The sequence below is a fragment of the Chelonoidis abingdonii genome, chromosome 4 (assembly GCF_003597395.2).
Source record: "Chelonoidis abingdonii isolate Lonesome George chromosome 4, CheloAbing_2.0, whole genome shotgun sequence".
Lineage (NCBI taxonomy): Eukaryota > Metazoa > Chordata > Testudines > Testudinidae > Chelonoidis > Chelonoidis abingdonii.
The window spans coordinates 134,650,216-134,677,872 of record NC_133772.1 but is presented as its reverse complement, the minus strand read 5'-3'; the positions used below and the strand labels follow the sequence as shown (position 1 = coordinate 134,677,872).

At 43.0% G+C, this 27,657-nt stretch overlaps 1 protein-coding gene across 1 annotated transcript in view; it reads right to left on the bottom strand.

Annotated features, from left to right (window-relative positions):
* KIF26A (kinesin family member 26A) overlaps positions 1–27,401 on the bottom strand; it is a 140,824-nt gene extending 113,423 nt beyond the window's left edge. Inside the window, exons 1-2 of the mRNA XM_032771622.1 lie at positions 26,990–27,401; positions 26,367–26,633 (exon numbers count right to left, since the gene is read on the bottom strand). Coding sequence (XP_032627513.1) covers positions 26,367–26,633; positions 26,990–27,055 — 333 coding nt within the window. The 5' untranslated portion in view covers positions 27,056–27,401. The remainder of the gene's footprint in view (positions 1–26,366; positions 26,634–26,989) is intronic.
* Positions 27,402–27,657: the final 256 nt, after the last annotated feature.

Here is a 27,657-nt window from a genome sequence, read left to right as displayed (position 1 = left end):
AAGAAAATCACAGACTTCACTCCATCAGTCTCCCTCCTAAAGAAAAGATACAATCCTTAGGGATATTTTAAAGTGCCACGTAGGAATGCAAATAAAATAAAACAAGATAAATAATCAGCATTATATAGAGGGTTATATCTTCGAATACTTTTAACACATGATCCTCACAACATCTCTGTACAGTAGTTTATCATTCCCATTTTACCATCAAGGATACTGAGGTCCCAGTTTTAAAGAGCACACATCCAAGTCGAGCACACAAAAAGCCACATGGGGTTACATGTGAGCTAAGGTATGCGCACATGCAATTCACTGACTTGCATGTGTGCACTAAGCAGTGTGCACATGCAAAAATAAGTGGCTGCTTTTAAAAACGTGAGCCTATTTTACTTGCCCAAGGTCCCTCAGTAAATCTGTGGCAGAGCTGGTACTAATACATTGGAGTTGTACCTCTCACGCCCCACTCATACCTCTCGACAATGCTGCCGATTGAGCTGGTCAAAACAATTCAAATTTCAAAAATGTTTGATGAAAAACAGGGACAAATTTGTTGCAAAAATTGTTGCGAAAAATTCATCCCATTTTTCCACCTGCCAGTTGCCCATCTATTGGCCAAGACCTAAAGCCATTATTCAGTCAAAAATCTCATTGACGCCAGTAAGAGCTGAATATGAACTTCAGGTTTGATCCTTTCTGAATATGACAGTCCTTTAAATACCATTGGGTCCTTCCTCTCTTTAAAAGTTATTACGAAATTCCATTCTTTCAGCAAGTCAAGGTGAGCAGGAGACAGTTCTATTTTCCCTTTCCCAGAGAATCTTGGGAGGGACTAAATGAGATTCTGACTGAGGATGGGCCTGAATCTAGAGTGCCCAAACAACACTTTCTAATGTGCTATCCCTTTTACAGGAGCCGGTTAGCCAGCTGACTCCTGCTAACATGTTACAGGAGGCTAGACAATCCAAATAGCAATCTCAAACAGCAATGAGCTGCCCACTGAAATCACTGTGAGTCTTTCCATTGACTTCAATGGCTTTTAGGCCAGGCTCTGACTCCCTTTCAGTTGACATTAACATTTGCTGCCAACTTTCTAAATCCTACACCCACAGAGTCAGGTAACTTGCAAAATTGTTTCAGCTGCTTTAGCTTGTATTTTATTCCAGATGCACTAACAGGCCTGATTATCTACACGCAGCAGAGGCAGCATTATGCTTCATAAGCTATTTTTCTGTTTCTGTAAAGATCATGCAAGTTTTTATTTGTAACTATGTTTACAATTACCTCACTAAGTAAACCTAAGTGGCATTATTGTTATCCTTTCTAAGGCTCCCTTAGAATAGGAACATATAAGACAGGATTTCCTTTAGCTCTGCATATCTAGTTACTCTACAGTCATTAATGACAAAGCACTGGACTGAACAAAGACTTACCATCAAATGAGTGCTCAAAAACAACCCATAACAAAAATATGTCTGTCTAGAACTCCATATCTCTATTCCCTGTCTTTAAACAAAAGTGCTGAGGAGACATAAATTTGCTTTCAAGAGCACTTTTACAGGAGCAAGTGAAGAGCTATACATTTTCTTGCAGAATGTGTTTTTAGACTGTGACAGATTCACATTTAAATGAACCCAGTCTTTTACACAGCATTTTATGCACTGATTCTCCTCTCATTTACATGGTGTAAATCAAGAGTAACTCCACTGCAGTCAAATAGTAGCCTCAGTACTATCTGGTGGCAGCGAAATAAGATCCAAGTCCAGATTTGAGACAGACGTCAAGAGTTCAACATCTGAGTGTTTACTGTGAACCTCCCCCCAAGCTTATACCCAGCTTGGATCTTATTTCGCTGCCACCAGATAGTATTGAGGCTACTATCAGCCTGGGTTCCCCAAATTCCTTGGGGGGACCCCCGTCTCTGGCCTCCCCAACTTTCCCTGGGAGGACCCCCAAGACCCAGACCCCGGGTCTCCCTATCTCATCCCCCAGCTCCCTCCCCTTTTCCCTGGGTGAGCCTGGGCGATGCTATACTTAACTCCTTGAATGCAAAACCAAGAGAGCTATTTACCTCCCCCGAGGCTAGGCATTCAAAGCTAGTCCCAACTAACACACCAGGAGATTCACCCCTCCCTGGTCTCGTAGCAGTAACTAGAGAAAAAACCTCAACCACAAGAGAACAGAATTGATTCTTTCTCTCTTTCCCCGGAGCCTGTCCTTGCCGCTGGGAACAATAGGGAAAGCAAAACAGAATGTAATGCTCCCTCCCCTCTCTATCTTCCCGTGAGAGACAATACCTGGTACAGAAATTTCTATTCCTTTGCCCCACTAGGAAAAAAAACTCCAAACAAGTTTTAAAAGAAACTTTATCATAAAAAGAAAGAAAATACAAAACAATAATAGCTGCATTAAGAGATCAATTACAGGCTCTTGCTTATTAGAAAATATGGAATAAACAGTCTGATTAAAGATAGCCCCATTTAAACCTAGTCCAACACAGTTACCACACACATGTAAATGAACAATCAAAGCTCATCACAGCCGATTAACTTTGTCCTTTGTACTCACGATGTTTAGGAGAAGATTTGAAAGAAGATGGAGTTGAGAAAAGCTTGTTTACTCACGCCGAGGAAAACAAAAGACACAAACAAAGCCAAAACTCCAGAGGTTCCCCACCCTACTTTTTTGAAAAATCGGTTTCTGATTGTCCGCTGGTCAGGTGTTTGGTTCCCTTTGTAAACCCTTTACAGTAAAAGAAAATTAACCCTTACCTTACCTATCTACTTATGACACCTGCCTGTTCACCTGGCAAGTACTTCCTTCTCACCTTCAGGGGCTGAAAGTGCCAGGCAGGACACAAGATAATGCTGAACAGAAGCATAAAGTAGATGCAACAGCTTCTTCAAAGTTGGCAAGAGAAAAGAATGATGCTGCTTAAGGTCAGTCCTTTCCCTCCAAAATCATACTGCATAGGCAATTTCTGCATATCCTCTGCTGTTTCTGTACCCTATATGCATAAAAGCAAAGGGCTTGATCTGGCCCAAAGAGTGCAACTGACAGAGAATCACATTGAAAATGTATCCAGTGCTCTACCTGAAACACTGATGATCACCTTAATGCTAACAACTTCTGCTTGCCTGAGGTCATTCTCTAGCCCTGGCTGCAAACAAAGCAACTCCTGATCCATTAGGCAACCTTCATGACCTTCTAAAGACTTGCATCATGCTTTGAATATGTTGATGCTGATTCTGATCACACACTGATTTCACTCCTGTGTAATTCCATTGCCTTCAGATGAGCTACTGCACTCCTGGCTTACACCAGTCCAAGATCAGACTCGGCGTCTTTTTCTTGTTCTAGCATAGGCTTAAAGGATCTTGTTAACCATGATGAAAGAAAATGACTTTCCATTTAGCAGGTCTGCATTTTTTCTTTCTGCACAGTCAGTCATTTTTTAGCTCACTTCACTTGGTTGTGGATCAGCTGCTTCTGTACCATTACACTTAATGAGATAATCATCTATTCCACACCTCTCACTACTCAGAATTGAAGAAAGCAGAAGTGCAGCCTTTATAAGTAGAGGAGATGCGCTGGGCTAATTTCCCACACTGGCAAATAGGAGTATCACTGCAGTAGTGAAGAAGAAAGTAAGTCAGATGAAACTTGGACCAACAAAAGAATTAAAATAGAAATTATAGCTATTTGAAAGCTCCAACTCTGCAAACAACACTTTGATACTTTGATTTGTATTCATTTTTAAGGGCAAAATACTTATCTCAGCTCTACATTAAGGGTCTCTTCTACATATTCTGCATTTATTGCCAAGGCAGAATCTCCACTGATATCAAGCCTTTTTGTAGTAACATGTTGCTCACTGAAGAATGTTCAAGTCAGAAAAGCCATGTCTTCCACAGAGACTTGTGACATGCTACAAAATGCTGGAAGCCAACCAAACTCTTGCAGTACAAATCAAGTCTATAATACTGATGGGCTGTGTGTATTTTGGAATAGTCGTGATTAAAACAGGAAAAGAGAGATGCTGAGAGGTATTCACGTACCAAAACGATCGGTGCTGCATAAGAATATAGACAGTAGAACTGGGTGAATCTTTTTCAGTGAATAGTTTACTTACCAAAAAAATACATTTTTCAGTCAAATGAACTATTCGCAAATTCATGTCAAATTCGGCAAATAGTTTTGATGAATAAAGAAATGGAAAAAAATTCAAAGAAGTCGAACTGCCTCAACTTTTTCAAAATGAAACATTTTGACTTTGTTTCAAAACAACATTGCTTCCCACAATTAAGCTAAATTTGTTTAAAAAAATATGCTAGGGTAAAAAAATATCCCCAACCATAATTAAATGAAACAAAAACAGAAGAAAAATTGTTTGTGAAAAATAAGCTTTCATCAAGCAAAAAGAAACCAAAATCAGTTTTGGTTTCACCCTTAGCAATTTTTTTCAGATATTTTCATTCAGCCACTGAACCAAAAAAATCACATATTCACTCAGTCTAGTTGACAAAGAGAATTTTTATAACATTCACAGTTACAGATGCTATGGGTAAGAGAGACATTCCACTTTCATTAGGAACCCATATTCATTCACTCCAGCTTCTTTTAAAATGTCCCACAGTGGCTGAAACTTCACATGCCTAGTGTCAGTCCAAAGGTTCACTTTTTTCAGAAGGTTTGTATTTTACATTTCTTGGTTGCACACCTGTTGGATCAGCTGTTTCACAGCTATACATTTAATAGGCCCTCCATTTTTTATTCTTTGCATATAACCAATCATACTTACCATGCTCCTCATCCAGTGAAAAAATTAATACGAAAATCATTCTGGATTAGCCAGAATGAGGCATATAGATGACACAAACACACATAAGGAGGGACCAATATGGAATATAGACACAGATTCAGTTCTATTGGTCTGATTTCCCCATCAATTACAGTAACATTTTGGGGCTCAACCCAGCCCAGTAAGAGGTTGTGTCACCACCTGCCCTATAGGTGCCTTAAATGCTCTGCTGCCAGGGCTCAGAGCCCGGACACCAACAGCCAGCAAACAGGCCTGCAGTTCCCTGAGGATCTGTGTGTTGTGCCATCCAGGATCAGCACTCTGACCCCAGCAGCCTGTCTACCACACAACAGCCCCTGGTCTCCCCTAGCCTTGGTTACTACTTGAAGAGTGACCCCAACATGATCCCAGTCCCAAATTTCCCCAAAGCGGTCTGCCCTGAAGTTCCCAGCCCTTTTCAGGAACATTCAGAGAACTTCGTTCATAAGGTTCATTGCTCCTTTAAAAAGACGAAAGCAAAGCTCTCTACTTTAACTGGAGTTAACTACCACTTCAATTCAAACACAGCCCTGGGTTGGTTTGGGTTAAAAATAAAACTGGTTTATTTAATCAAACAGAGTTAAAAAGAGAAGTTTTAAGTGAGCTCAAGTACGAGGGATAAAGACAAAAATGGTTACAAGCAAATAAAAGTACAGATGCACTTTATAATGGGTAAGACTTAACTTACCAAGCTACAGTCTTTGTTCAAGGTAGATTTCTTATCAGTCATTCTTCTTTATAGCCATTGTTGACTTTCTCGCAGTCAGGACTTTCTACAGAAGTACAAGGTGTTGGTTGCCCTTTCTTCCTAGGTGAAAGATGCCAAAATGGCTTTCTATCTCTGCTTATATCTCTCAAAGTTCATTGACCCTGTTTCTAGAGGCAGGATGACCTCTGCTGTTCTTCTGTCCCTGTGGATCTTCCATCCCCCTGCTGATTTCTATGTCAATGCAGCTCCCATTGTTTTGATTCCCCATTGCTTAATTTACAGAGAAGACAAGTAGACAGCTGCCTTCCCTCCCGTTTGGGATAAAACCTTTTTCTCTCCCTTTATTTGGTCACAGACTTTAAAGCATAATATTAGTGAATATCTATAATGCCTCACATAGTGTTAATACATACATTTCACAATGATACTAATCACCTGTGTGTCACCAGTTCGCGTATGATACCTTATATGACCCATTATAGATACAGATTAAGACAATAGCGAGTTGGGGTACACTGGGCTGGTCAGGCCCGCTGAAACTCACCGCTACATACCAGGGAGTCCCTTGCCTGATGGCATAGGAGTGCTCTTAGGATCACACCGCCCTCCTTACAAAACTGCAAGAAGGACTGACCTGGAGGAAGCAGGTCAGAACCCTCTTTCCTGGGCAGGGCATCTACCACCATATTTTTTTCCCCTTTATATGGAAAAACTCTGTTTTGCCTCCTTTGTCTTTTCAGTCTCCAAAACATAATATCAGAGAGTATCCACAATTTCACCTACAGTCCTCTTACAAACATTTCACAGTGACGTTAATGACCAGTGTGTTATCAGATATCAAATGATATATTACATGTCACTTTTTAAATACATATCTTGAAAACAGTATGTCAAGCCTCACAGGGTCTGCTGACACAGAATAGTGACCTATCAGTGGGCTTCCATGTCACAGTTACATTGGTGTAAATCAATAGTAACTCTACTGAAGTCAATGAGCCTGATTTTCTCCTCATTTTACTTTGGTTTTATACTTCAGTTTCAGTGGAATCACTCCTGATTTACTTTGTCACGAGATGGGACCCAGGCCCTATATCTGACAGCAGCTGGAAATAATAGCATACATACTCCAAGATTCAGAACTATAGACCTGTGAAACTTAAGAGGCTCTTATCCAGTCCTGCTAGCAGTCCAGAAGGGGCATGTCAGAGAATGGGTGGGTACATCGTGTTCTGGCTATTCTCTGCAAGCAGAAGGCCATAGGGAGCTATTGTAACCAGTGCATAAGCTAAGAGCAGCCTAGGGCTGCTCCGATTTACAAAGACCCCCTGAATAGCCTGAGAATATGGGAAACACAAACCCCTCCCTTCCCCCCGATGGAAGAGCTGAGACTCATCGCCTATATTTCATAGCTATAGTACATCAAACTGCTTCAGTGTCATGGATATTGAGCAACCTTTAGATCAGAAAAGTATTTTCCACCTATTTTACTCTTGGTTAATGTTTTGAAACCTAAAACTTAGGTGAATAAAAGACAAATTCAGCAAAGGTCAGTCAAGTGGCTGTCAGAATACACAAGGTTAAAGAATCTTGTAGATGTAAGAACATAAGCATGAAATTCTACAGAAAGGGCCCCAAGGGATCCCAATTCAAGTGAATAGGCATGAAGATGTAATTAAAAGCCATAAATCCATCGAATCAAAAATATGTAAACTTAATACATTAACTCATATATGTATTATCATCCTCCATATTTGGCTTACTCTAGACTCTTTTTGAGCCTACGAATAAAAAAATTAACATTATCAAAAGAAGTACGTCTTTGTGTGGAACATGGGTTATCAATAATAAATGGGTTTTATTTTATTTTTAGAGGTAATTGCTAGAGGAAGCTCTCTCTACAGACTGTGAGACCTTGGGCATATTATCAATTACTCCAACTATGTCTCCTCTTTACAAAACCCACAAAAGGACAATATCTTACAGCATTTCAGTGGTACTCAGTCATATACACAAAATTCCCCTTTTGAAAGCTTGTTTGAGGAATGTCAAATACACTCTTCTTTCTTTGCAACATAACCTTTATTACAACAAAACAGAAAAACTGCTTGCTCAGATTATAATTATGCAAACTGCACCACCATTCTCAACATTTTAAACTGGAGGTTGTGGGCCAACTTTTAACCTCAAGTTATGAGCAAAATCCTAGTCCATGGTCCATCTGCAGCATGGAGTTTTCTAGATTGTCACAGCCAATGGATGGGCTACTGCACCTGAGATTAATATGGATCCTGAAAGAGGTCTCCCCTTGGAGGTGGATGAGTGCATAGCACCTGTGGGCCAGACAACTCCTCAACCTCTCAAGAAGTGGAGTCTACTCCCCTAACACCAACAATCATATCTGGTAGATGGGGCACTGGAGGTCATGTCAGGAAAAGCAGTGCTTACCTGATGTCCCAATGAAGGTGGATTGCTCCATGAGTGAGTAATACACCTTGGACATCGAATGCGTTTATTGGCCTGAACAGCAAACTCCTAGGTGATCATTCTAAACCTGGATTTTCAGCCAGAAGATGGATCTTTAGATCTGAAAATTCCCAGTCCATGATGATTGGGATGGGAGGATAGCATTGAGTCATCCAGTGAACCCCCAGCCCTCGTGCAAGGAGACTGCCAGGATCCTAATCCAGACAACTTCCTTATCTTCTCCCCCAGCACAAAATCCACATGGGTTAATACAGGCCTAGTGGTAACCTCTATGGCCCCAGCAAGGAAGACACAGGGTGAGGCAGGAAGCACATCTGTTTGACATCTTCTCCCCCAATCCTTCAAACCACATTGTGGCTCCCTACCATGGATCAGGAGCAAATCCCTCTCTCCACTCTACTGACTAGTTCCTACCAGTCTCAGGATCAGTTGGCTCAGTGCAGAACAGGCTTACAAGACAGTATGGGACTTCTGCTCCTCTTACTGGTGCACACAGGATCTGGCCTTCAGTTCAGATCACTTGATTTCTAATCAGAAACTAAGTTGTCTTCAGCCCTTTCTCTTTTATCGGAATCATCGTTTTTATACTCCAAGCTGTCAACACCTTGCTGCAACAGGTGTATGCATTTAACACAAAATGTGGTGGCGTTGCTAGTACTTCTAAAATACAGGCACCCTGAGGAGCTTCCTATATTTCTGTTACTCAGCATTCCTTCTTCTCAATTCCAGCCTAGAAACTAACTCAGCTCTGATGCTCTAAAAACAATAACAGAAGACAGCATAATACAGGAAGAAGTCAGTATGTTTCTTAAAATAATTTTGAAGGTAGTATGTGTGTGACACTAGATATCTATCACCATGAGTCACATGGAAATAGCTCACTTAATGGTTTCCATACAACTATTTCTTATAGTTAGGATATAAGGGGCAGTAACATCATATTCCCAAATAAATGGGACAAGTTCAGTTGACTTCAATGACCATTTATACCAGCTGAGACCAGCTAAAGACCCCCACATCTTTAAGCCTTACAAAGGAGAGTTTCTTAGACAGAGGATGGAAAGTATTTAATAGGCCAATTTGGGAATCCAGCTACAAGTGACTGCTTCTCACCCTATACCTCATCATGGCAGTTAAGGTCATCTGGGATGCTCCAGCTTTCCATTTGTGTAACTGAATTCCCCAGGAAAAGCAATAGCACTTTCACAGTAGAAGGTCTTCACCTTTGGAACTAGCTCTGGAAGTCTACCAAAGCCCACGTGACATCACGTGTATTTGGTTTAGCCTAGCTATTTTTTTTCTGGCTGTTATGCTTGTTGTTCATAGTAGTTTGGCTTCTGTTATGCAGTAGCTGCAGCATGGGAAGTAGTTTTTATGCTACCCACTATGGGCAGTTTGGTTTCATTGATACATTCTGTCATAGTTCCTAAAAGCTCTAGTAGCAGGTGCTAAGAAAGAGCTCAATCATAGGACTGGAAAGGACCTTGAGAGGTCATCTAGTCAAGTTCCCTGCAATCATGGCAGGACTTAGTATTATCTAGACCATCCCTGGCAGGTGTTTGTCTAACCAGCTCTTAAAAATCTCCAATGATGGAGATTCCACAACCTCCCTGGGCAATTTATCCCAGTGCTAACTAGCCTAACAGTTAGGGAGTTTTTGCTGAAATTTAAGCCCATTGCTTATTGTCTTATCCTCAGAGGTTAAGAAGAACAATTTTGCTCCCTGCTCCTTGTAACAACCTTTTATGTACTTGAAAACTCAGTCTTCTCCATACTAAACAAATATCATTTTTTCAATCTTCTCTCACACGTCATGTTTTTTAGACCATTAATTATTTTTGTTGCTCTCCTCTGGACTTTCTCCAACTTGTCCACATCCTTCTGAAATGTGGCGCCCAGATCTGGTCACAATACTCCAGCTGAGGTCATATCAGCAGGGAGTAGAGCAGAAGAATTACTTCTCGTGTCTTGCCTACAACACTCCTGCTAATACATCCCAGAATGATGTTTGCTTTTTTGCAACAGTGTTACACTGTTGACTCCTACTTAGCTTGTGATCCACTATGACTCCCAGGTCCCTTTCCCCAGCACTCCTTTCTAGGTGGTCATTTCCCATTTTGTATATATGCAACTGATTGTTCCTTCCTAAGTGGAGTACTTTGCATTTGTCCTTCTTGAATTTCATACTAATTACTTCAGATCATTTCTCCAGTTTGGTCCAGATCATTTTGAATTATAATCCTATCCTCCAAAACATTTGCAACCCCTCCCAGCTTGGTATCATCTGCAAACTTTATAAGTGTACTCTCTATGCCATTATCTAAATCATTGATGAAGATATTGAACAGAACCAGACTCTTAACTGATCCCTGTGGGACCCCACTTGATATGCTTTTCCAGCTTGACTGTGAACCACTGACACCTACTCTCTGAGAATGGTTTTCGAAACAGTTATGCACCTACCTTATACTAGCTCCATCTAGGCTGTATTTCTCCAGTTTGTTTGTGAGAAGGTCATGCAAAATAGTATCAAAAGACTCACTAACCTCAAAATATACCATATCTACTTTTTCCCCCCATCCACAAGGCTTATTACCCTGACAGAAAAAGCTATTAAGCTGGTCTTGACAAATCCATGCTGACTGTTACTTATCACCTTATTATCTGCTGGATGTTTGCAAACTGATTGCTTAATTACTATATATACTCATTCATAAGCCAAATATTTTTGGTAAAAAACTGACATACCAAAGAGTGGGGGTAGACTTATAAACAGGTCTACACTAAAATTTGATGATTTTAAACTCTATGGAATCATTGAACTGAATATCTAATACATTGTCGTTTTGTTTACCTGAAGCATCTGCAGGCATGGAGGCCCTCAGCTCCCCATGGCCGCAGTTCACCGTTCCCAGCCAATGGGAGCTGCAGGAAGCACCATTTCCTGCAGCTCCCATTGGCTGGGAATGGTGAACCACGGCCACGACGAGCTGAGCGGCTCCATGCCTGAAGACGCTCCAAGTAAACAAAACATCGCAACCCACCAGCGGCTTACCCTGATGGCTGGGAGCCAAAGTTTGCCAACCCCTGAAATATAGGGTCAGCTTATGAAAGGGTCATACAGTTTTTGCTATTTTATCTAACCATCTGGGGGGGTCGGCTTATAAACAAACGGGCTAATGAACGAACATATATGGCATTTGCTCCATTATCTTTCTGGGCACTGAAATTAAGATGACTGGTGTGTAATTCCCTGAGTCATCCTTATTTCCCTTTTTATAGATTGGCATTGTATTTTCTGGTCCTCTGGAATCTCTCTTGTTTTCTATGACTTTTCAAAGATAATCGCTAATAGCTCAGATACCTCCTCAGTCAGCTCCTTGAATATTCTAGGAGGTATTTCATCAGACCATGGTGACTTGAAGACATCTAACTTATCTAAGTAATTTTTAACTTGTTCTTTCCCTATTTTAGCCTCTGATCCTACCTCATTTTCAATGGCATTCACTATGTTAGACGTCCAATCGCTACTTATCTTTTTGGTGAAAACTGAAATGACCTTGAGTGGATCACTGCAGACTACATGGCTCTGGGAAGAAGGATAAAGGAGTTTGAGGGGCAAGTGGTGTTCTCATCCATCCTCCCTGTGCAGGAAAAAGGCCTGGGTAGAGACCGTTGAATTGTGGAAGTCAACGAATGGCTGTGCAGGTGGTGTCAGAGAGAAGGCTTTGGATTCTTCGACCATGGGATGGTGTTCCAAGAAGAAGGAGGAGTACTAGGCAGAGACGGGCTCCACCTAATGAAGAGAGGGAAGAGCATCTTTGCAAGCAGGCTGGTTAACCTAGTGAAGAGAGCTTTAAACTAGGTTCACCAGGGGAAGGAGACCAAAGCCCTGAGGTAAGTGGGGAAATGGGATACCAGGAGGAAGCACGAGCAGGAGAGTGCAAAAGGGGAGGACTCCTGTCTCAGACCGAGAAAGCGGGACAATCAGCGATCGCGAGTTATCTTAACTGCCTATACACAAATGCAAGAAGCCTGGGAACAAGCAGGAAGAACTGGAAGTCCGGCATAGTCAAGGAACTATGATGAGATTGGAATAACAGAGACTTGGTGGGATACTCACATGACTGGAGTACTGTCATAGACAGATAGAAGGACGGGCAGGGCAGAAAAGGTGGGGATTTGCACTGTATGTAAGAGAGGAGATGACTGCTCAGCGCTCCGAGTATGAAAACTGCAGAAAAACTGAAAGTCTGTGATTAAGTTTAGAAGTGTGAGCAACAAGGTGATGTCGTCCTGGGAGTCTGCTATAGATCACCAGACCAGGGGGATGAGGTGGACAATGCTTTTTTCCGGCAACTAGCAGAAGTTACTGATCGTAGGCCCTGATTCTCATGGGAGACTTTAATCACCCTGATTCTGCTGGAGAGCAATACAGCGGTGCACAGACAATCCAGAAAGTTTTGGAAGCGCAGGGGACATTTCCTGGTGCAAGTGCTGGAGGAACCAACTAGGGTCAGAGCTCTTCTAGACCTGCTGTTCACAAACCGTGAAGAATTAGTAGAGGAAGCAAAAGTGGTTTGGAACCTGGGAGGCAGTGATCATGAGATGGTCGAGTTCAGGATCCTGACACAGAAAGAAAGGAGAACAGCAGAATACGGACCCTGGACTTCAGAAAGCAGACTTTGACTCCCTCAGGGAACTGATGGGCAGGATCCCCCATGGGAGAATAACATGAGGGGAAAAGGAGTCCAGGAGAGCTGGCTGTATTTAAAGAAGTCTTATTGAGGTTGCAGGAAAAAACCATCCCAATGTGTAGAAAGAATAGTAAATATGGCAGGAGTGGCTTAACAGTGAAATCCTTGCTGATCTTAACTCAAAAAAGAAGTTTCAAGAGTGGAAGATTGGACAAATGACCAGGGGGAGTATAAAAAATATTGCTCAAGCATGCAGGAGTGAAATCAGGAAGGCCAAATCACACTTGGAGTTGCAACTAGCAAGGCCACGTCTACACTACGGAATAATATCGAATTAGCTAAATCGGTTTTATAAAAACTGATATTATAAATTCGATTTCATGCGGCCACACTAGCACAGTAATTCGGCGTTGTGCGTCCATGGTCCGAGGCTAACGTCGATTTCTGAAGCATTGCATTGTGGGTAGCTCTTCCATACTATCCATAGTTCCCGCAGTCTCCTCCGCCCCTTGGAATCTGGGTTGAATCATTATTGACGCGGGTGGTTCTGGATAAATGTCATCAGTCATTCCTTCCTCGGGAAAACATCAGCTGACAATCCTTTCGCGCCGTTTTTCCCTGGATTGCCCTGGCAGACACCATAGCACGGCACCATGGAGCCCGTTCAGCATTTTTTTTCTGCGGCACCGTATGTGTACTGGATGCGCGGAGAGAGAGCGATACTCCAGCGCTACACAGCAGCATTCACTTGCTTTTGCAATGATAGCAGAGATGGTTACCAGTCGTTCTGTACCGTCTACTGCCGGAGAAACTGGCAATGAGATGACGGTTTATCTCTCCCCTCTGTACTGTCCGCTGCTATCATGAGTGCCCCTGGCTGAAATCAGCCGGGGGCGCAACGCAAAAGCAAAATTGGGTTGACTCACTTGGGACGAGTCAATCCCTCCCTTATGGTTTCTAAAAATAGAGTCAGTCTTGCTAGAATAAGGGGCAAGGTGTATTAGAGGACCAGTGTATCAGAGCACAGCTGCTCCGTGTCAGTATTCACAGGGGGTGCCCCTGCAACAACCCCACCCGTTGCTTCCCTCCTCCCCCAACCTTCCTGGGCTACCGTGGCAGTGTCCCCGCCCCCATTTGTGTCATGAAGTTATAAAGAAGCAGGAATAAGAACAGAGACTTGTTAGTGAGATAAAATGAGGGGGAGGCAGCCTCCCGGGACTATGACAGTCCAGGCAGTACAGAATCTTTTCTTTACACAGGAAAGGGAGGGGGCTGATGAAGCTCAGCCCCCAGTTGCTATGATGAAGACGGTTACCAGCCATTCTGTACCATCACTGGAGTAACTGGGAGTCATTCCCATTTTTACCCAGGCGCCCCCGGCCAGCCTCACCTGAGGCCAGCCAGCAGCACTCACGGGCTGATGGTGACGACGGTATATCAGTCATATTGTACCGTCTACCACCGGGGAGGGGGAGAGGAGCGGATACTGCTCTTCCACTGCTGCAGCATCGCGTCTACCAGCAGCATTCAGTACACATAGGGTGACATTGAAAGAAGTCAAGAAAGATTTCTTTCCCTTTTCTTTCACGTGGTGGGTGGGGGGGGGGAAACTGAGGAGCTATTCCCTGAACCACGCCAGACACTGTGTTTGAACCTACAGACATTCGGAGCTCAGCCAAGAATGCAAATACTTTCTCAGAGACTGCTGGGACTGTGGGATAACTGGAGTCCTCAGTACCCCTCCATCCATGAGCGTCCATTTGAGTCTCTGGCTTCCCGTTACGCTTGTCACGCAGCGCTGTGTATACTGGAGATTTTTTTTCAAACGCTTTGGCATTTCGTGTTCTGTAACGGAGCTCTGATACAACAGATTTGTCTCCCCATACAGCGATCAGATTAGTATCTCCCATACGGTCCATGCTGGAGCTCTTTTTGGATTTGAGACTGCATCGCACCCATGCTGATCAGAGCTCCACGCTGGACAAACAGGAAATGTAATTCAAAAGTTTGCGGGGCTTTTCCTGTTTACCTGCCCGCTGCATCCGAGTTCAGATTGCTGTCCAAGAGTGGTCAGTGGTGCACTGTGGGTAACCGCCCGGAGGCCAATAACATCGATTTCCGTCCACACTAACCGTAATCCGATATGTTAATATCGAATTTAGCGCTACTCCTCTCGTCGGGGTGGAGTACAGAAATCGATTTAAAGAGCCCTTTATATCGATATAAAGGGCGTTGTAGTGTGTGAGGTACAGCGTTAAATCGATTTAACGCTCTTTAAATCGATTTAAACGCGTAGTGTAGACCAGGCCCAAGAGATGTTAAGAGTAACAAAAAGGTTTCTTCAGGTATGTTAGCACAAAAAGAAGGTCAAGGAAAGCAAGGGTCCCTTACTGAATGAGGGAGGCAACCTAGTGACAGAGAATGTGGAAAAGCTAATGTACTCAATGCTTTTTTGCCTCTGTCTACAAAACAAGATCAGCTCCAGCCTGCTGCAGTGGGCAGCACAATATGGGAGGAGGTGACCAGACTTCTGTGGAGAAAGAAGTGGTTTGGGACTATTTAGAAAAACTGGATGAGCACAAGTCCATTGGGCCAGATGCGCTGCATCCGAGGGTGCTAAAGGAGTTGGTGGATGTGATTGCAGAGCCATTGGCCATTATCTTGAAAATTCATGGTGATCAGGGGAGGTCCGGATGACTGGAAAAAGGCTAATGTAGTGCCTATCTTTAAAAAGGGAAGGAGGAGGATCCGGAGAACTACAGACCAGTCAGCCTCACCTCAGTCCCGGGAAAAATCATGGAGCAGGTCCTCAAAGCATCAATTCTGAAGCACTTAGAGGAGAGGAAAGTGATCAGAAACAGTCAGCATGGATTCACCAAGGGCAAGTCATGCCTGACCAACCTAATTGCCTTCTGTGATGAGATAACTGGGTCTGTGGATGAGGAGAAAGCAGTGAATGTGTTATTCCTTGATTTGGCAAAGCTTTTGATACGTTCTCCCACAGATTTGTGCCAGCAAGTTAAAGAAGTATGGGCTGGATGATTAGACTATAAGTTGGATAGAAAGCTGGCTAGATTGTCGGGCTCAACGGATAGTGATCAACAGCTCCATGTCTAGTTGGCAGCCGGTTTCAAGCAGAGTGCCCAAGAGTCGGTCCTGGGGCCGGTTTTGTTCCATCTTCATTATGATCTGAAGGATGGCATGGACTGCACTCTCAGCAGTTTGCAGATGACACTAAACTCGGAGAAGGGTAGATACACTAGACAAATTAGAGCATTGGGCCAAAAGAAATCTGATGAGGTTCAATAAGGACAAGTGCAGAGTCCTGCACTTAGGACAGAAGAATCCCATTCACTCTTACAGACTAGGGACGAATGGCTAGGAAGCAATTCTGCAGAAAAGGACCAAGGGTTACAGTGGACGAGAAGCTGGTATGAGTCAATAGTGTGCCCTTGCGCCAGAAGGCTAACGGCATTTGGGCTGTATAAGTAGGGGCATTGCCAGCAGATCGAGGGACGTGATCATTCCCCTCTATTCGGCATTGGTGAGGCTTCATCTGGAGTACTGTGTCCAGTTTTGGGCACCACACTACAAGAAGGATGTGGAAAAATTGGAAGAGATCCAGCGGAGGGCAACAAAAATGATTAGGGGGCTGGAGCACAGACTTATGAAGAGAGGCTGAGGGAACTGGGATTGTTTAATCTGTAGAATCCTTTGAATGCTGTGAAAACTAGAACTAATGCTTTGCTCCCACAGTTAATGCTGAGAGCCTTTCAATGTTCACCCTAAATAGAGGTATCAAGTTTCAGTTTTGTTCAGAATGCTTTCACGTCATAGTCACTGAGTAGTGTAAAATCCCCCAACAATTTTAGCCAAAGATTTGCTAAGAGCTAAATGAAAATTGATCATTTTCCCACTCCCGTCTGGTGTTCTAATCAATTCTGTACAAGTATTGACATATGGTAATACCGGCCTCCGTCTCAACGAGAAATTCAGATCAGTTTATTACATTCCAAGAATACTGAATAAAGCCTGAATTTAAGGCATGATTCATGGGAAGAGGAATATTTCTGTATATTTAACCTTTTAGTGTTGGCACATCTTCAGATGCTTCCACAAGCATTAATGCAATTTGCATTAGCACAGTATGCAAGCAACAAAGCCTGATTCTAAGTGCTAAAAGTAAACATGCAAAAATGAACATGAAATGAATGGTTTTGTTTATATCATTTAAACACTTTTCCTACATGCAAATGAACATTTCTTAATTATATACATTAAAGCAGAGGTAGTCAATAAGCGGACTGCGGGCCAAATTCGGACTGCCAGACGCTTTTGAACGGACCTTGAAATCTTTTTATTTACTTATTATTATAATTATTGTAATTTTGTAATTATTATTTTCTCTGGAGTCTGGACTTTGAGTATACCTTGACCAAGAAATTTGGATCTTGACAAAAAGTAGACTACCCCGCCTTAAAGCTTGGGCAACTTCAACATTAGGAAAAAGTCAGTCAAAATCGACTAGTTGACTCTGTGTGTGTGTGTGTATGTGTGTGAGAGAGAGAGAGAGGGAGAGAGAATATAGATGTGTTTTGAAGAAAGGATGGTATCCAAAGTTTTACAGTCTTGGGTCAACAATAATTAAGTATGAGCCATAAAGTTACACAAGTTTGATGTGCGTGCTATTCAATAAAAGCATGCAGCATACCTTCAAACGCAACCCCCTGCAATACAGAATATCCCACTTATGCTACTGCATAACCCACAGCATCTTTTAAAATAACATTTACACCAAAAGTTTATATTCATTTTAATTTACTTAGAAGAAAAATCAGTTATTATGCAAAGTTACATACACCCCTTGCTGGGATTATTCATTTGAAAACAATATTTTGTGCATCTCTACAAACATTTTCCTCTTAACAATACATTTTTATTAAAAAAAAACAAGGTAACCCATTTTTAGTACATTTCCATAACAGCATCACTTTGCTACTCAATGAGTACAACAGTACAATAGTTTCTGGTATCTGGCAAGGAACCACCGTAGTTCATCAACACAGTAGTTTAACGATACAACAGTCAGAGCCCACTGCAATATGCGGATAAGCATCTTCTAGGTACTACCGTATCATCATTAAAGCACTAATCCATTCTCATTCTTCTGAGCTCTTATCTGTTCCCTAAACACACTCCACTTGGCCCTGACACACTCTACACCACCCCATACTTCCTGTTCCACAAATTTGCCATGTCCCTGCTAGTTAGCTGTCAAGTTCCAGAGCTATTTTAGGACAGATCCTTTTTTACAATTCTAATTGATTATTTCCTAAGGTTCCTGGCTTTGCTTCTGGTTCCTAAAGGATTTTTTCTCTTCAAATGATAGTGACCCACTTGCAACCAGTGATCCCAACTAGACAGCCCCCATCCTCACTCCCAGTTTAAAACTACAAGACTTGGAAACCCAGTTGCAAGTTACAAATTCTCTATTGCAGCATCCGATTGTCAGCATCAGTGCCAGTTTTTATTATTAATTACTATTTACTATTTGTATTACAATACACCTACACACCCCAACTAATATCAGATCCCCTTGTGCTAAGCACTGAAGAAAAAAATAGTGAAAGACAGTTTCTGCCCCAAAGACAATACAGATAAAGGGAAGGAAAAGAGACTACTGTCCCCATTTTACAGATGGGAAATGGAAGCACAGATAGATTAAATGACTTGCCCAAGTTCACACACGAAATCTGTGGTAGATCTGAGAATTAAAGCCAGATCTCTTGAGTCGCAGTCCAGTGCCTTAACCATAGACCATTCTTCCTTCGTTTGAACTCAGTGGGAGCTGTGAATGCATGGAAGCTCTGAAAATTAAGTCCTAGTTTTCTCACCTTGGGCACCCAAAAACAGACACACAAAATTAACAGACACATATGAAAACTCTGGCCTAAGTGACTTCCCAAAGATGACAGAGTGTGGCAGAAGCAGGAACAGAACTCAAGTTTCTTGATCAGTACATTCTTTACTTGACTACATCGGCAATGTAACTAGGGACTACTCCTTCTAGGACTAGGAGTTCAAGGTCAGAGGATGGGGATAGTATTTATGATAAGTTGGGTTCGACAGATTTTCACGTATACAAAAAAAAGAGAGCCTGGTAACCTTAATTACACAGATCTCCCTCACTCTTAACCTGAGTAACATCCAACCAGATCTAGCTTATGAAGGTAATTTAGTTCAAAGAAGGACAACAGAGTCTTTCCAAAATACTATTCCATGCAGGAAATGTATACAAATCCAGGTAGAAAGTTTCTTCTTTCTAGAAAGGATGGTGTAAAATACTGGCCTCTACATAGGAAAAATCTGTTCAATAGCAGCCAGTTCAAGCTTGCCCTCCCCGGTTTCAGCGTGTTCTCAATAGGTAGAGTGATTTGGACTCAGACAATGCCATTTCCATGGGGTTGTAGGTCCATGTATCAAGAGTATGAAGAAAGAAGTGGAGAGGGCCCTGCTCTGGATAGAGAAAAATCTCTTGGTGATTTGATCAGCCCACATTCTATGAGTCTTGAACTGCCAAATCAAGAGAATCAGTCACAATCTGCAGCAGCAGGAGAGATGCGCCCTGCCTCCCACAGTCTTGCTATTAACATGTCAGAAGTTGGTTAAGATTCTGTAGGTGGAACTCTTAGCAAAAACAATAAAACAATACTACATATTTCAACAGGTTCAAAGTAACCTCAGATGTTAGGAGCAGATGCTCTTTCACCGCCCCCTTCAATTTTTAACTGGTTTTTGTGTTTCTGTCTAATAGGCCAGAGTGTTGAAGAAATTAGCTAGAGAAAGAGCAAGAACAGTACTAATTACCCTCAACCAGCCCAGGAGGCTGCAGTCTCAGGAGCTAATTGTGGAATCATTACTTCCCCCATTTCAGATCCCCATGTGAGAAGACCAATTGCCTCAGGCATCAGTGTTGCATGATAATCCTGCTCACCTGTGTTTTAAAAGGGCATGCCTGACAATCCAAAATGTTTTAGGCACGCTGATTACAACCCTGCTTCAGTCCCACGAGCTTTCATAGCCTTTTATACAGCATGAGGACTATTGCAGGACTGAGGACACAATAGCTTACCTGGCTGCTTATTTCAGTACATTTGATCTGACACTGTCACTATCCCCTTTATTAGGCTCCACATGTACCTGAAAACCACATCTGATCTCATAGCCTGAAGCACTCAACAGCCATGTCTATGCAAGATTCCGTGTTGCAGACATTAAATATTAAAGATGCATCAAAAAAATGCCCTGTAGCTCATATTTACTAACAAAGATGCACCTTCTACGCGGAGGCATCTTTTGAAATGTTAAATATGAAACATTTTAAAGGGAAATTAGTGCTCACAAAAGGCACTGAAAACTGGAACATCAAAACTGGAGTCCCCTATTCTCCACCGGGTAAGTACAGAGTGTTAGCACAAACTTCCCCCATATCATTCCTCCAATGTCTGTCAACCCTACTACAGCGAGGCCAGTTTGTGGGGTTAAAATAATCTCACAGCAAAATAAAGATGAATCACAGGTTACTCAAGGCCTAGTAAATCATTCCAAATAATCAGCTGACTTCACCAAATTCCAGATCCAACTGCCCCACATTCTAAAGAGCTCAAAAGATTAACTGACTGTGGAGGGAAAGAAAGCCAATTCACAACAGAGGGCCAGGGCTACCGCACCCTCCTTAGTAAGTTCAGATCTCTTATACACTAAGAAGTACTAGAAGTTGTAAGGGACATTCACATGTTAATTGGATCCTTCCTTATCAGGTAAGCATAACTGTATGAGTAAAATCCAAGGAAGCTCAACTAGATCCACTACTGATGACTTCCTTTAAACCTTCTTCAGAGAAGACTATTAGCCTACATCTCTGAAGCATGCAATAGTCCAACCAATATTTCAGAAACTAGCACTAGAAGTCAGCAATCTCATAAATGACTACCCCATCTCCATGTTTCCTGTCCCTGACAAACTGACTGAATAAGTGGTTGTGACCATGCTCTGAAAGCACCCGAAGTGATGATGGGCAACTGGTCACCAAATGCCCTCACATACTGAGCCCCCAAGTTTCAAACCTGTATCCTCTCTATTTTTTTAGCATACATGTGAAACCCCTGCAAAAAGTCATATGATTCCCCAGGATCTAGTGTCACCAATATGCTGATGACACTCTATTCTTCATCTCTGTGACTAATGCTATCACAAAGGTGTCACAATACCTGCACAAAATAATCACTTGGATGAAAAACAGCTGGCTGGAGCTCAGTCCAGGCAAGAGCAAAGAGTTACGAGTAGGAAGAGGAAAACAAACTTTGAGGAGCTAGCCAAGACCCTGACAACACTCTCTGTGGAAAGGATCTCCTTCTGTTTGCTGAATTAGTGTGAGGTCTTGGAGTATTTTTAGTTTCATCATCATTCCTTGATAACCACATATCAACAGTAATCAAGACAAAGTGCTTTACCTTCTGCTTGTTAGGAGACTACAGCCTTTCTTTTCAGACAAGGACCTACCAACCACGATACAAATGTTCATCAACTCAATACTGGACTACTGTATTTCCCTCCTCTAGAGAGAACAGTCATGGCCACTCAGAGACTGTAACTTGTGCAACATATAGCTAGCCCACCTCTTGAGAAGGGCAGGCTGAATACAAAAAGCTGGTACTCAGCCCCCTCCAGTGACTCACTCTTACCACTAAAGGAGCTAAGAATACCTCAGTTTCAATCCCAGCTCTGAAACTGGCACTTCCTGTGCTCTTGGCCTCACTTAAGCTTGGTCTAAACACATAGTTTGTACTAATATAACTATTTGGGCTAGCGAAGTGATTTTTTACTGAAAGAGTTAACTATACCAGTATAGTTATGTCTCTATTGTGGACGTAGGTATACTGGCATAATGGTGTCTTAACCCAGTATAGTTTATCCCCCTTCCCATACAGGAATGGCTATACCACTATAAAACACCTTTACACCCATACAGCTGCATCTACACTTGGGAACTGTACTGCTTTAACTATACCAATATAAGTAAGAAGGTATAATTTTTGTGTGTAGCCCAACACTAACCTCTCTGCCTGTTTCCCTCCTTTCTGAGGTCCATATGCTGCTTTGACATCTCTTTAGAAATGAGACTGACTTACCTCACAGGGGCATTGAATGGCTTAATTAATTAACATTTGTCAAGTGCTGTGAAGATCTTAAACACTAAGCATTATTATTATTATTATTTAAATCTACATGCCCATTCAATCCTTGGCCTCTCTTGTGTGACTGCCAACAACTATGCCAATTAGTGCTAATTGTTGTGCTGTGGTTCTGGGATGAGGATATCTGCCAAATGGGAACGAGACTGTGACCACCAAGTATTTTCCTATAGGTCACCAAACAGCTGTCAAATTATAACAACTTTCAGTCTCTACCAACCTGGTCTGAATTCAAACCAGACCCCATTAGTAAAAGATTGTATCCCATTACCAATTCCCAGAGGCATCCAGTCTGCCAGACAAATACAAAACTTTTTATTAGAGCTAAATCAAGACTCTTTCTTTTTAGTCTATTTTTTCACACAGAATCAGTACATGGCCCAGTAAATTGACACTGATACTGCATCATTTAATGCTAATCTGTGATACTTCCACACTGAACTTTGCTTGCTTCTACACATGCTTGATTGAAACTACGTCTTAATTCATTTTCAGGTATCATTGTGACAGCAAACAGTAAAGACAACAGAAAAAGAAGGGAATTGATAGTGTAGAGTGTAGTAAATTTCTTGTTTAAGAACTTGGTTCTGGAGTTTTAACCTAGGCTAAGATTCATATCTTTCTTATCAGTTGTCCATATATGGTCAGTGGACTTTAAAAAGATAACACAACACTGCATATCACTAGCACTGAAACCTCATTTTAAGTTACCTTTTTCTCAAAGGGCAGCAGCACAAAAGTTAAATTAATCATACTATTCTCAAGCAATTATTATCCTTTAAGGCAGGTTACAGAAACTCATCCTTTGGACAGCAAACCATATTTTGACTTTTTACTCTAATTTGAATTCAATCCCTTCTCAATTGCACTATGTATGAGAATGCAACTTCCCTCTTTCATCAATAATTATGTCCTTCTTTAATCTATAAACCACCCACCCACTTTCCCAAAGAGCTTCTGTACCAGGTGTAGAGACCTTTCTCAATCTGTGCTGAAAGATTCCTTAATTATCATGGCAAAGGCCACAAATCCTTTGAGCACATAGCAAGTTCAAAGAAGTAGCCTTCCTGTGTTTACTCATCCCATAGTATGTTAGTTCCTTGTCATTAGTTCTAGCTTTATTTTCAATTTATGAACTTGCCACTGCCCGGAAGAGAAGCTGCGTTTTCAAACGGTTTGTTATGTAATTAAACCAGAAAGCAGAATAAAAGCTGCCTTTCTAGCACAAACATTATAAAATGCTCAACCTGCCAACATGCTGGTTCAGATCCTCAGCTGTTGTAAATCAACATAGTTCCACCGATTTCAGAGTAATGCTAGATTACACCAGCTGAGGATCGGGACCATTGATTATTATCTCCTGTTGCCTTCACAGTACTCTAGTGTGCAGTAAGTTAGTAGGGACTCTAGCTGTTGATTGTATTGTCTTCCTCTGTGCTAAGTAGTTTATTTGCTGAACTAAATGTATTGTGGGCATTTGAAAATACAGTTTCAATCATTAAATATCCTGTAACTCTACAGATTCAGCTCTTTGAGATTATCATACACTACTCAATAAACTAACCACTCTTTGTGTGTATTACTCTAGGAACAAGTTTGTCAAGGTTTTAACACTGCGACAGCTATTAAGTTATTACTTTTCTGTGCATGGTTTGAACCCTGGAGAAAAGGGGGATTAATTTACCCATCATCAAGTGCTTATCAGGAAGGTTCCGTGGAGACTTACACAAATGAGACCACACAAACAGGCCTTTGGAGACAAGTCTCTTCACCTGAACACCTGGGCAAGACCCATTGATTTTCCAGCATATGTATTTTTTCCCATGACAAAGATCCATGTACTTTTCCATCTAAATATAGGACCCCATTACTTTCCAATAAAGGCAGAAACTCCTATAAGAATAATAAGAATTCAGGCATTGTATGGTTCTTTTAAAGCCAGCATGTCATATACACTTAACAATAGGAAATTAAACTTCTATTCACCATTCATGGGGATCCAGACAACAGGAGGTCCAATAGTTCTGCCTTCAGTTGAGATAAAGTACATGACATTTTACACTGAAGAAATAAGGACTTGATCCAAAGCCCACTGAAGTCAGTGGAAAGACTCCTATTGATTTCACAGAGTTTTGGATCAAGCCCTAAAATACTATAATCTGAGCTTTGCATTCTGACACTACAGTACAATGCACCTCCAAACAAAACTATATTTAGATGCAATGGGAATTCTGTAGATCATACAGGAACTCTTTGAATGAAAATGAAGGTCAAGAGGGTTTGGCTTCCTCTGCAGACCTCCCCCCCTTCTTGCAAACATCCAGATAAGCATTGTTTGGAAAACAATGTTATTCCAATGCTATCAAAAATGTAATACAGATTCTGTCTGCCTTGTAAATGAACAAGTAGGGTCTTCTGTTCTATGTTGTCCCACTACCTAATCTTTGTGATCTGTTAATATGTCTAGTCACCATTGTATGTGCTTTTTACCTATAATGGCTTTTAAGAGTAATGTTTCACATACTTGTGCTAGAAGAACATATTAATAATATAATGCAACTAACATATGCATATCATACACACAGAGAAAGAAGAAGACTGTGCAGATAAACACACTAGCTATAGGTAAAGCAATGCATATGGCAAATGAAAGCCCCAAAACACTCATGCATTATACTCATTCATTATCCGATATTCATCAATGTCTAGTAGAAGGCATAAATGCATCAGAATATGATGTGACCAAGATTTGCCCTTGTGAGATTGAGAACAGGAGCCAACCCACCAAGCAGAGATGTGTATTCAGGCATCCGGTCATTTAGGGCCCAGCAAAACCATCCTTCATAAACTTTCTGTCCAAATTATATGAATGAAATATGTAGGCACATCAGGAACATCACAGTTTAATGTTCGGTAGCATTTTATGGCCTGCATGAAATGAACTATTGTTAGTGCCACTTTAGTGCTACTGCCAATTGTTAGTGATCTTGCAATAGAACAAATTAATGACCTGTGAAGCACAGTTGCCCTTTCAGCTCAGACTATCTCCCAGAACTGTGTGACTGGGGCTCTGAGTCACAGGCCACTTACACCAACTTCTACCAAGTTTGATAGAGGGCACTTCTGGCACTTCACGCTCTTAGTGTGAGGAAAGACTACACAAGTCTGGACTGACTTTGATCTCTGACACAGTGTGTGTTCCAGACTGCACGCCACACAATGTTTAATCTACTCTTCAGCTCACACTGTCAGCAAAAAGTGATCCTGTGGCAATCAGTTATATGTATGTACTGGGTGAGTTTGCAATTGCTGCAGTTTCATTTTGCTAAAGAAGAGCTTGAAATCTAAAGTCCTTGAAATGTTTTTAACCATTTTTAGTGCTGAGATCACCCATTTTAGAATCAAGTCACATTAAAAATAGTTGGAAACACAGACATAGAGTTATCTAGATGTATACAGTACAGAGCCCTAGAGCTGTACTCATAGACTTTGAGGCCAGAAGTGACCATCGTGATCATCTGATGTCCTGCACATTGCAGACCACAGAACCTCCTCCCCCGCACACACACTTCTGTAATAGACCCATAACCTCTGGCTGAGTTACTGAAGTCCTCAAATCATGATTTACAGACTTCAAGGTACAGAGAATGCACCATTTACTCTAGTATAAATCAGCAAGTGACAAATGCCCCACACTGCAGAGGAAAGTGACAACCCGCAGGGTCTCTGCCAATCTGACCTGGGGGGAAATTCCTTCCTGACCCCAAATATGTTAGACCCACCAGCCTGACACCTAGGAAAGAATTCACTGTAGTAACTCAGAGCCTTCCCCATCTAGTGTCTCAGCTGTTAGGGATATTTGCCACTAGCAGTCGCAGATGGGCCACATGCCACTGTAAAGCAATCCCACCATAACATCCCTTCCATGTACTTATCAAGCTCAGTCTTAAAACTAGTTAGGGGTTTTTGCCCCCTCTGCTCCCCTTGCAGCTCTGGATCAGCACTATGCAATGGTCCAGACTTGCACGATGTATAGACACAGGTATTTACTATGCAGAGATCAAGCTCTTCAGCATAGCAGGTAGCTCTATATACTCTAAAAGTACTATGCAGAAAGCTAGGTAGCAGTAGCACTGAGTTCCTGATGCTGAGCTCTAGACAGGTACCAGGAACCTTAAGTGCACAGCTCTCCACACCCTATGGGTTAGATAGCCCTCCCCAGGCAGATTTGTGTAGTGTGCAAAGATCTAGCTGTAGCCAGGTACTGGGTGGGCACAGTGTAGAGGTCTAGGGAAGGGCTCCACAGCTCTCCAGCTCAGTGTGCTCCAGATGTCATTGCGCAACCCCACTCCGCAGCCCGGGCAGGGGGCAAGGGCCTGGCTTACCGGCAGGGAGTTAGCTGGGCTGCTGCTGGCGGCCAGTTTCACCGCTTGCTTCTTGAGTTCGGCCAGTTTGACCTGGCAGTTTTTGCACCATCCTCCTTTCCCGGCTCTCTCGAAGTGCCCCAGCTCAGCCAGCGAGACGGCCCCAGCTCCCTCCGGAGGGGGGCGGCTGCCACAACGGTCCTCATCGGCGGCAGGCTGCAGCCTCTTCCTAGGGGCGAGCTCCAGAGAGAGCGGGGCCGGCTCTCGCCCAGAGCTTCCCTCCGCGACCTGCAAAGAGAGAAGGACTCAGGACAGTGCAAGGAGCCAGCAGCTCCCGTTAACCGGGGCAGCCTGCAAAGAGGGGTCCCTGCGCCTGGGAGGGAACCCTGCAAAGAGCAGCCCCCGGGCCGGACCGGTGCAAAAAGCCAGCTCTGCAACCCTCGGCCCGGTGCACTGCCCGGTTCCCGCGCACGCTGCTCGCACGGCCTCCCGTGCAAAGTTCCCTCGCGCCTCCCAAGCGCGCGGCCAACTAGCAACAAACTTCAAGCACCCGGGGGGTCCCCCTGCGGAGGGCAGGGGTGAAACCTCCCGCGCTCTGCACCAGGCTCCATCAACCTTCCGTCAAAAGTTCCGCCCCAACTTACCCCCGCAGCCCGGTGTTCAGAGCCCAGACACCTTCTCCCAGCTGGGTTCTCTGCAGCCCGGATCATGGTTCCGGCCCAGGCCGGGTTTTATCACCTGGACCCTGACCCACCCGCGCGCCCGGAGCCCGGCTGTTTGCAGCTACACTGGGCTGCGCAGTCCCGAGCTGTCCTGAAAGACCTTCCTGCCCATTGCCAAGTCCAGAGACTGGGGGCTGCAAAGTCCGGCTCCTTGGTCTCCACTTGCAAGGGCGGCTGCTGCTGCGGCGGCGGGCGGCAGCCTGGAGCTAGGTAATATTTCCTCCCATGTTGTTGTAACTCAAAGGAGTAAAGTTTGGGTCGCGAGTTCGCGAGGGAAGCCCCGGACTGAGGCAGCGGGCGGAGCAGGGGGAGGAGAAGGCGGAGGAGCAGTGAGCTCCTCACCTCGGTGCAGAAAGGGGCCGAGCGCACAGGAGCGCGTTAGGAAAAACTGCTCTGAGGGGAGGAGGGGCTCCGCGTGGGGTGGGCTGAACTAGGTGGGAGCCGCCAGAGTTTGAGCGTTTCTTTCCCACATTGACCCTGCAAGGCTCCGTTCCGCTCCAAACCCTCAGGGGCGTTAGTGGGGGGGCCTGCCACGCGAACCCCTTCAAAGAAAAACCCAGAGGTTCCTGAACAGTGACAAGGGGGTTGCT